Raw genomic sequence first — 9,163 nt, forward strand, 5'->3', positions numbered from 1 at the left:
TGCAATGAATAAGTCATTGGTCTTGCAAAATTCTATTATGCGATCTCCAGTGTTATTTCTGTCACCAAGGCCAAATTTTCCAACTACTAGTGATTCTTCTTTGTTTCCAACTTTTGCATTCCAGTCACCAGTGATAATTAACACATCTTGATTGCATGTTTGAAGAATTTCAGACTGCAGAAGTTGATAAAAATCTTTAATTTCCTCATCTTTGGCTTTGGTGGTTGGTGCACAAATTTGAATAATAGTCCTATTAACTGGTCTTCTCTGTACGCATATGGTTATTATTCTATCACTGACAGTACTGTACTTCATGACAGATCTTGAAACATCCTCTGTGATGATGAATGCCACACCATTCCTCTTCAAATTGTCATTCCCAGCATAGTTAGATCACATGGTCGTTTGATTCAAAATGGCCCAAACTGGTCCATTTCAGCTCACTAAGGCCAAGGATATCAATCTTTTTGCATTCCATTTCATTTTTTACAACTTCCAGTTTTCCTAGATTAATACTTCATGCATTCCGTGTTCTTGTTATTAATGGATGTTTGCAGCTGTTTCTCCTCAATTTGAGTCATGCCATGTCAGCAAATGGAGGTCTCAAAAGCTTTACTCTATCCGTATCAGTAAGGTTGGTCCTACTCTGATGATGCAGCTCTTTCCTAGTCATATTTTGAAAGCCTTCTAACCTAAGGGCTTGTACTCCTGCACTGTATCAGATAATGTTTCCGGGCTATTCATAAAGTTGCCTAATAATGTATCAGACAGTGTTTCTCTGCTATTCATAAGGTTTTCCCTGGGCAATTCTTTGAGAAGTGGATGGCCTCTTCCTTCTTCCTAGTCTGCCTCAGTCTGTAAGCTGCATTGAAACCTGTGTACCATGTGCAACACTGCCGGCACCTGAAACACCGGTGGTACAGCCTCAAGCCTCACAGCAACATGCAAGCCACAGCAGTACAACACACTGACAGACAAGTTTGTCTCTCTTAGCTGTTCGAAACCTCTTTGCCCTCTCCTTACCTGGATCCCTGGCGCTGCTCTGCTCTGTTGTCCCACCCCCCTTTCCTGCCTTTTGGGGGTGGGGCCTGGGTCCCTACCCATACCTGGAGGCATGCTAGGGCTTAATGCCTTTGGTTCTCACGATAACCCATGGAGACAGCTCTGCCATCGTTCCCAGTCCAAACAGGAACGTCCCCCTAAACATCGTATGTTCCTGATAAGCAGACCCTGATCTACTCTAGAAGAAAGGGTATTTAAGTTGTGCTACAAGGAAATACACAAGCTGTTCTATTTCTATTACAGGAAATCTAGGCCTTTCATTCCCAGACCCCAGACTGTACAGATGCAAAACAGACTTAAAAATAAGAAGAGGGAAGTGAAAAGAAAAAGTATTTCCCATCATAAGAGGGTTGTGGACAAAATTAGCCTTCAAAAATCTTGACGTTCAAAATCTCAGCCAGAGGCACCCTGTGTTTGCACCAACTACCAGGCTTTCAGGCACTGCTGCAGGAAAGGCCAACAGAGACCGCACGCCTCGAGTGACTGGGTCCCTCAAGGCACACAGAGGCCGGGGTCAGGGCCTCCAGCCCTCCTCCCAGCATCTAAGCTGCCCTGTGTCCCAGCCCACCCTCCCCCTGCTCTGACCTGCTGTCTGTGCCCACTGTCTTGCTACTGTTTGGGTGACCTCCTCCGAGACAATGCCTGCATCCACAGTGTCTGTGGCTGTCACCTCCCCAGATCAGCTCCTGAAGCCACGGCACCAACCTAGGGCCTGCAGGATAGGAGGGCCCTGGGGGAATGTAGCCCCCAGCAAGGGGCGAGGACCCTCCCAGGGCTGTGGAGGGGGAAGATTTGAAGCATAAACTAACAGATCACTGTCACACTGGTAGGAGGTCCCACCTAGGACAGAACCAGTGAGAGGCCTACAGCAAGGACCGCAGCCAACGTGCGCTGCAGCGCACAGCACCTTTCCCTACAAGAGCAACACTGAACATTCGCCTGAGACATCTGCTCCCTTAACCATTAACTCACTGCCATCAAGTCAAATCTGACTCATAGTGACTGCTCCTTGGGTTTCTGAGGCAGTATCACTATGTAAGTAGATTGCCCAACCTTCCTTCCCAGGAATGGCTGGTGGATTTGAACCGCCAGCCTTCTGGTTAGCAGTCAGATGCCTTAGGGACTATGCCACCAGAGGAAAGCCTGTAGGGCAATTCACCTAAGTCACCTAAGTCACTAGGAGTCGCCACTGACTTCAGGGCACCCATCCAGCCCACCCCCCATTTCCGACCCCCCAGGGAGGTGGGAAGGCATACCAGCAAGGAAAACCAAACTAAACCCATTGCCATCAAATCGATTCTGACTCACGGTGACGCCACATGTTAGAGACTGAAACTGATTCCAGGGGGTTTTCCTGCCTGTAATTTTTATGGAAACAGATGGCCAGGCCTTTCTTCCACAGTGCTGCCAGGTGGGTTCAGACTGCCAACCTTTAGGTCTGTAGTCAAGCATGCTACACAGGGACCTCACCAACAAGTGGGCTCCCATACTGCGGGCACAGGGACAGGCCACTCCTTGCCTACAGAAGGGGACTGCAAACAGCCTGACATCCACCTGTCAGACACATCCTGGGCCCAGCACTGGGAACTATGTTGGCAGCGGCAGCTTCTTGCTGAAGAGCCAGGAAGCAGTTTTCCCCTTTTCCTACATGTCCTTCTCTCTGAAACTCCCTCCACACTGGTCCACGGTCTGAATGCCTCATTGAAGATGCAGGTAATTTGAAAAGTATCACTAATGACAAATGTCCAGTCCCTCAAGCACCTGAATGACCCCAAGAGACAACATGCTCTGAAGCTGTTCCTGGTGGCTGTCACTAAAGACGCACTTAGTCCTTTCTGAAAGATGTCATTCATGCACCTCTGCTTCTCAGAGGGCATCTCTTACATTCAGAAGTCAGGCAGTGGTCTGGACATTACGATACCCACTCTATGCACCCTGATGCCCACAGGAGGCCAGACTGAACCTGCCCCAGTCAGAGAGACACCACCATCCTGCCTGTCAAGCCGAAAGCCTTGGCTACCCATTCTTCATCAGGAAATCCTGTTGTTCTGCCTACAAGACATACCCAGAGCCAACCTAGCCTGCCTCTTCTGCCACCTAAGCTCCCCCACCAGTGTCCTGTCTGCCCCCAACCCCACCCACCCCCTCTTACCATTTCTCCACAGAGCAGCCAGAGGGCCTACACAGAGACCCCACGTCCTGCCACCACTCCATACACAGCCCCATGCCTGCTGTGCAATGCCATCGGCCCTCCAAGTCGATTCCCACCACCCTCACTCTGGTGTAGCCATGTAGACTCTAGATGCTTCTTGAACATGCCAGGCTCCTGGCCTCTGCAAGTGTGACTCCCTGTACTGGAGCACTCGGGACATAGCACACCTCCGGCACCTCAAAGCCCTGGCCACATTCCCCAGAGCACTCACTCCTGCACTGCATCTTCCTTTATGGAACGCCTGCCCCATGAGGTAGGGATTGTCCTCCTGAGCCCCAGGGCAGAGATGGCACAGGTAGGCACAGGAGAGATACCTGGATGGGCTGTGCACGGAGGCTCAATTGCTCCGCAGGCAGAGCCCACGTGGGCAAGCCTGGGAGCTGTGAGTCTCAGAGCCCCGTTCCTGACAGGGGAACCTCTGCCCTGACCCCACAGGGCTATTAGAAGATCGAGTGGGAATCACTGAGAGGGATGCCCGGCACTTGCCATCCCTCCCTGCCCACCACGTACCATCAGCTTGCCCATGATGGCCGCCTTCCCCTGGAGCTGTTCTCCTTCCCAGGACAGGCGAGATGCATCTGACTGGGCAGCAAAAGACACAGAAAAAAATGACTTAGTTTCCAGCAAGCTCCACAGGCACAGGAGAGCGGAGGGTCCGGGTGGGACACAAGGTGCACAGCCTCACGAGGAAGGAGGAATGTGGGGTGACAGGAGCCCCAGGGTGGGAGTCAGGATGAAGTCAACATCCTTCAAAGCACAGGCACAGAGAGTCTGAGCACCCCAGCCCTCCAGGGGGGCTCTCGGGGCCTCTATACTCCGCTTGCTCAATTTGCACGTGCACGCGTGTGTGCGCACACACACACATACACACACCCCTCAGGGAAACAGACCTACAGATCTGCTTGTTTCCTCCTAGAGATTCTTGGAGGCGGGGCTTGGGATCTGGAACCCCAATTATGTACCTGTGCACATGTGTGCATTACGTGAGTGTAGGTATATATGTGCATGTGTTTGTGTGTGCATTCATGTGTGTACATGTGCCTGTGTGCAATGTATGCACATGTGTGCACTCACTGCCTGCACATACATGCATCTCTTCAGACGAGCAAATCCTGGGCTTTGCAGAATCTGTCAGACTCTCAGGGGTTCGTGGCCACAGAAAGGGTCTGAACAGCCATTCAACCAGACCTGGCCCTTGGCCAATACATTCCAGAAGCCTGTCCCTTGGTGGCTCTGTCCCCTGGAGGTGCACCCAAGGTCAAGGGAAGGAGGCTCCTCTCTTCCAAGACCCTAATTTCAGCCGCTCTGCCTCGTCCCCTCCCTCAGCACCAGTGACCTTACCATGGCCTATCAGTTCCTCTCCCATCTCAGCCACCCGCTTTCTCCAGCTGCGCGCCCCTCTCTCACCTCCTTTATCAAGCCCCTAGGGGATCTAAGTGTACACTGGAGTGTGAGACGTTGCCCTGGACATCTTGGCCTCTACCTACCTGCACAACTCCACGAGACCACTAACAGCACTGCCCACTTCTAAAGTCTCAGTGTCAAAGGTCATCCTCTCCAACCACCCCATTCCCTCTGGGACCTAGCCTGCCCTGTTCCTCTGCCCCACCCTCACCCACCTCCAGGGCCCTTCGGCTTCTCCACTCCCAGCCCTCACTGCTATTTCCTGAGTCAGCTTCCCAGTACCTCCTCGTCTGTCCTGGGACCACCTCCTGAGTTCATTGTTGGAGAAAAGGAGAGGTCTAAGTTGGGAACAGGATTAGGAAGCTTCACCTATGATGTCAGGGTTGGGTTTCCAACTGCCCCTACTTGAAATCCTCAAAGGCTCATGGAGTCGTTCTGTACAGAAAAATCTAAACGCAGTCCTCAGTGTGGGGTACAAGGCCCACTCCACCTTGTGGCTTCATTTCCCCTGTTCTCCCTTCACCCTTCAATATGCCAGCACTCCCCTCCTTTGCGACGTGGAATATGTTGTTGTCGACTCCATGAGACCACCCTTTGCCTGGATGATTCAATTTCAGCACACCCTAATGGTGGTAATTCATTGGGGAAACAATGAATTCTTCAAGAGAGTTGAGACAACTGAGTAGAGGAAGTGGACCTAACACAGCTTTCATCAAAATAAATTCCAGAACGGACAAAACATTTAAACGTGAAAATTGAAACTAGAAGAAAGCCCAGGAGTTGACCCGACTCATAGCCACCCCATTCGTGTTGGAGGAAGACCATGTTCCACAGAGTTTACAGTGGCTGGCTTTTCAGAAGGAGACCGACCGCATGGCCATTCTTTCTGTCAAGGCCGCCTGGGTGTTCTCCAACCTTTCTGTTAGCAGCTGAACACGTAACAGTTTGCCCTACCCAGGGCTCCTCTTCCTCTTAGGATGGCACCAATAGGACAGTCTCACTCCACCATCAGCCTATCTGGGGTGGTTAACACAACCTGCCCTCCTCAGTTACACCTTCGGGGACAGCAGATGCAGGTGCAGCAAGCTGTCCATCTGATGTGCACATAGCTGTGAGAGCATGGGAAACGGCGCAGCACAGGAAGACGGTCCCGCAGGCCTGGAAGGCAGTTCCCACATCCTCCCCAGTGGGAAGAGGGCCCGGGCTAAGGCAAAGTCTTCAACTGAAGAGAAGGAAGTTCTTCCCATTGGTTAAACCAGGGAACCCTGCCAAGAGTGAGATGCCACAAACACCTGCTGGCATTTGCTGTAGAGAAGCCTAGGAAAGCAGAAGGACCCCAGAGCTGTGGAGAAAAACAGCCTCATTTGGGGGATGCTCCGAAAAACCTACCCACGGTGTCTCTGAAAAACATCAGGGACCATTACGGACCCTAAAGAAGAAGGTGGACAAAGCTGAGAGAAACTAGCAGAGAAGGGGGTTGTTAGGGGTGAGGTTGTGGGTGTCAAGACTCCAACGCCCCCCTGAGTGTCCGGCTCAGCAGGTGTGAGCAGCTCTGTGTACCCAGGGGCTGCTGGTGCTGCCGCCTGGAGACCACACTTCGAGAACCTCTGGTTAGATGGTAGGAGCTCTGGTGGTGCGGTGGTTAAGGCATTTGGTTTGTAACTGAAACCCTGGTGGTTTGAACCCATAAGCCTCCCTGCAAAAGACATGTGGTAATCTGCTTCCATAAAGATTGAAGCTTTGGCGATCCTATGAGGCAGTTCTACCCTATCCTATAAGGTTGCTGAGTCAGAATCAACTTGATGGTAGTGGGTTTGGTCGGATGGTGAGTGTTTTGGTCTTAAGAATAAAAAACCATGATGCAGAAAGTGAAGTAGAATTCTGAAGAGGATAGTGACCCCATGGTATACCAGACCTGGCTAGAACAGGGAGTTTTAAAAATGTATTCAGGATAAGGAATTCAAGTTGCAAACAGTTTCCCCTCCTGTTTTCTCATTTAGGCAGGAGATGGTTTCAGAAGTACCAAGGAGCAGAAACCTTTAATAATCAATGTCTTGAACAAAGTACCAGGCATTGCAGGACTCTAGCTATCACCACCTGAGAGCTCTGGGGTGACCAGCAATCCCAGCACATAGAATTGACTACAAGGGACAGGGCACAAACGTGCTTTTCTATTCCTATTTCCAGTGCACGAGAGACCTTTATCCCATGGACTTACTTCAATGACTGGGTGCGGGATGCCAACATGTGAGAGTTTTTTAAATCAAGTTAACCAGAGTTACCCTTTAAAGGAAAATGGTTAATCAGCATATCCTTGCATCCTACTTACTTCATTAGACATCTCAAATTCTGTGTTCCTGAGACAGGAATACCAGTATTGACAAGGAAACCCCACTCCCTTGTTCCCGTAGAAGAGTGCAAGATCCACACAAGCACAGGTAGGACTTAAAATTTTCCCAAACTGAAAACTAAAGGACGCGTGGCATTTAGCGAGTGTGATGCTATCTCATGTGATAAGAACGTGTCCCATGACATGATCAAGTTCACCACAGCCACAAACCCAAGTCAAATGCATGATTAGTGCCTGTCAACGGTGAGAGGAACACATGCGTTGTACTCCAGTTGGTACCCACGTAGAGTGTGCTCAGCTGTGCCCTGTCGGCATCAAAGTGATGGTAATACAGGTGCACAAAGCTTGTCCCGATGTGCTCCCACATGGGGCTCTCGGCCATGTCTCGCTTGAGGTCTGTCAAGAAAGCAAAGACTGTTATAAAGACTGTACGCCATGATGCAACAGGTAACAGTGGCCAAGATTCCCAGACAGTGCAGACCCATTTTAAAACAAAAAACAGAGGGAACATTCCCTTTTCTGAAGCATGTTAGGGAGGCACTGCATCGTGGGTGACATTTCCCATGAGACCATCAATTCACTAACTGAAAGTTGGTGGTTTGAAACCACCAGCTGCTCAGCCAGAAAAAGACGTGGCAGTCTGTTTCTGTAAGAGTCACAGCCTTGGAAATCCTATGGGCAGCCCTTCTGTGTCCTATAGGGCCACTGTGAGAATCGACTCAACAGCAATGGGTTTGTTTTTTTGGGTTTTTCTGCCTCCCAAGGTCAAGGCCAGCACATGCAGAGTCCATATATAATAAACAGGTAAGGTGAATAGGGGAGAGCCAGGGAGAAGAGGTTCTTCAACTTTCCACTGATAGGAAGCAGTCCAGCACACTGACGTGGACACTGACACGAAGAGAATGAACGTTCTGGACACAGCTGACACTAGGATCGCTTCAAAGAATCAGAAACAGTGGCATGGATAAAACCAGGCTCTGAACCTACCTCCCTGAAGTAAATCTGAAAACCAGGACCTCTAACCAGTTCATTCCACTTCGAACCCCTGCTAAGAATGTGCACTTCCACCCCAGACAGACTGAACTAGTATAGACAGTATAACAAGCTCCACAAGTGATTTGTGAGTGAATGTCTACACGAGCCACCTGGAGTGCTCCTTACTCTGTAGGTTTGCACACCTGACCATCACCACCACTAACCAGATCTCAGGGCTGCCTCGGTCTGGCAGGTCGCGAGCACTTGGGAGGAGCCCAGGATCTCAGTGCTGGCTCGCACATAATAAACGGTTTTTGCTATTTCAGGATAATGCTAATTACTGCAAGGATGGAGTTGGGTAGATGTTCCATAAAATGTGACGAAACTTCCAATAAAACCGTGGGTTGTAAATTAGCCTGTCTCTTAATGTTGAATCAACCACAACAACCAAAACCATTGCTGACAGTAGATTCCGACTCATAGTGACCCTATAAGGGCAGAATAGAACTACCTCACAAGGTTTCCAAGGCTGTAATCTTTACAGAAAGGAGCTCTGGTGGCATAGTGCCTAAGACCATTTGACTGCTAACCAGAAAGTTGGTGGTTCAAACCCACCAGCCACTCCGTGGAAGGAAGACTGGGCAATCTACCTCTGTAAAGATTTATTGCCTCGGGGGAAACCAAAAGGTGGCCGCTATGAGTCGGAATTGACTAGAGGGCAGTGACTTTGGTGGTTTCTTATTTTTTAAAAAAAATCTTTACAGAAGCAGACTGCCTCATCTTTCTCCCATGGATTCAAACGTTGCCCTTTCGGTTAGCATCCGAACGCTTTAAGCACTGCGCCAGTAGGATGCCTTTAACGTCAATCAAATGCCTAACTTCAAATTCTCCTGGTGCCTCTTAAAACCCCTACGCAGGGCCGTGGGGGTGGGGTGGGGAGACAAAAGATTTCGCTTACAAAGTTACCACTATTCCAGCCCACCTTTCCCTCCCTGCAGCCCCGCCCCCGGAGTCCACACAGGGGCGGGGCGGAAGGGGGCCGGTGCAGGGGGGAGGGCCGGTGCAGGGAGAGGAGGGTGCAGGGGGAAGGGGCAGTGCAGGGGGGAGGAGGGTGCAGGGGAAGGTGCAGGGGGAAGGGCGGTACAGCGACGCGAGGGGCG

General features: G+C 50.6%; 1 protein-coding gene across 1 annotated transcript in view; it reads right to left on the bottom strand.

Moving 5' to 3' along the window:
* LOC103207651 (nuclear transport factor 2-like) overlaps positions 1-7,410 on the bottom strand; it is an 11,683-nt gene extending 4,273 nt beyond the window's left edge. Inside the window, exons 1-2 of the mRNA XM_042782603.1 lie at positions 7,312-7,410; positions 3,785-3,856 (exon numbers count right to left, since the gene is read on the bottom strand). Coding sequence (XP_042638537.1) covers positions 3,785-3,856; positions 7,312-7,410 — 171 coding nt within the window. The remainder of the gene's footprint in view (positions 1-3,784; positions 3,857-7,311) is intronic.
* Positions 7,411-9,163: the final 1,753 nt, after the last annotated feature.

This window comes from Orycteropus afer, unplaced genomic scaffold (genome assembly GCF_000298275.1).
Source record: "Orycteropus afer afer isolate SDZICR_OR568_19922 unplaced genomic scaffold, OryAfe1.0 scaffold00385, whole genome shotgun sequence".
NCBI lineage: Eukaryota > Metazoa > Chordata > Mammalia > Tubulidentata > Orycteropodidae > Orycteropus > Orycteropus afer.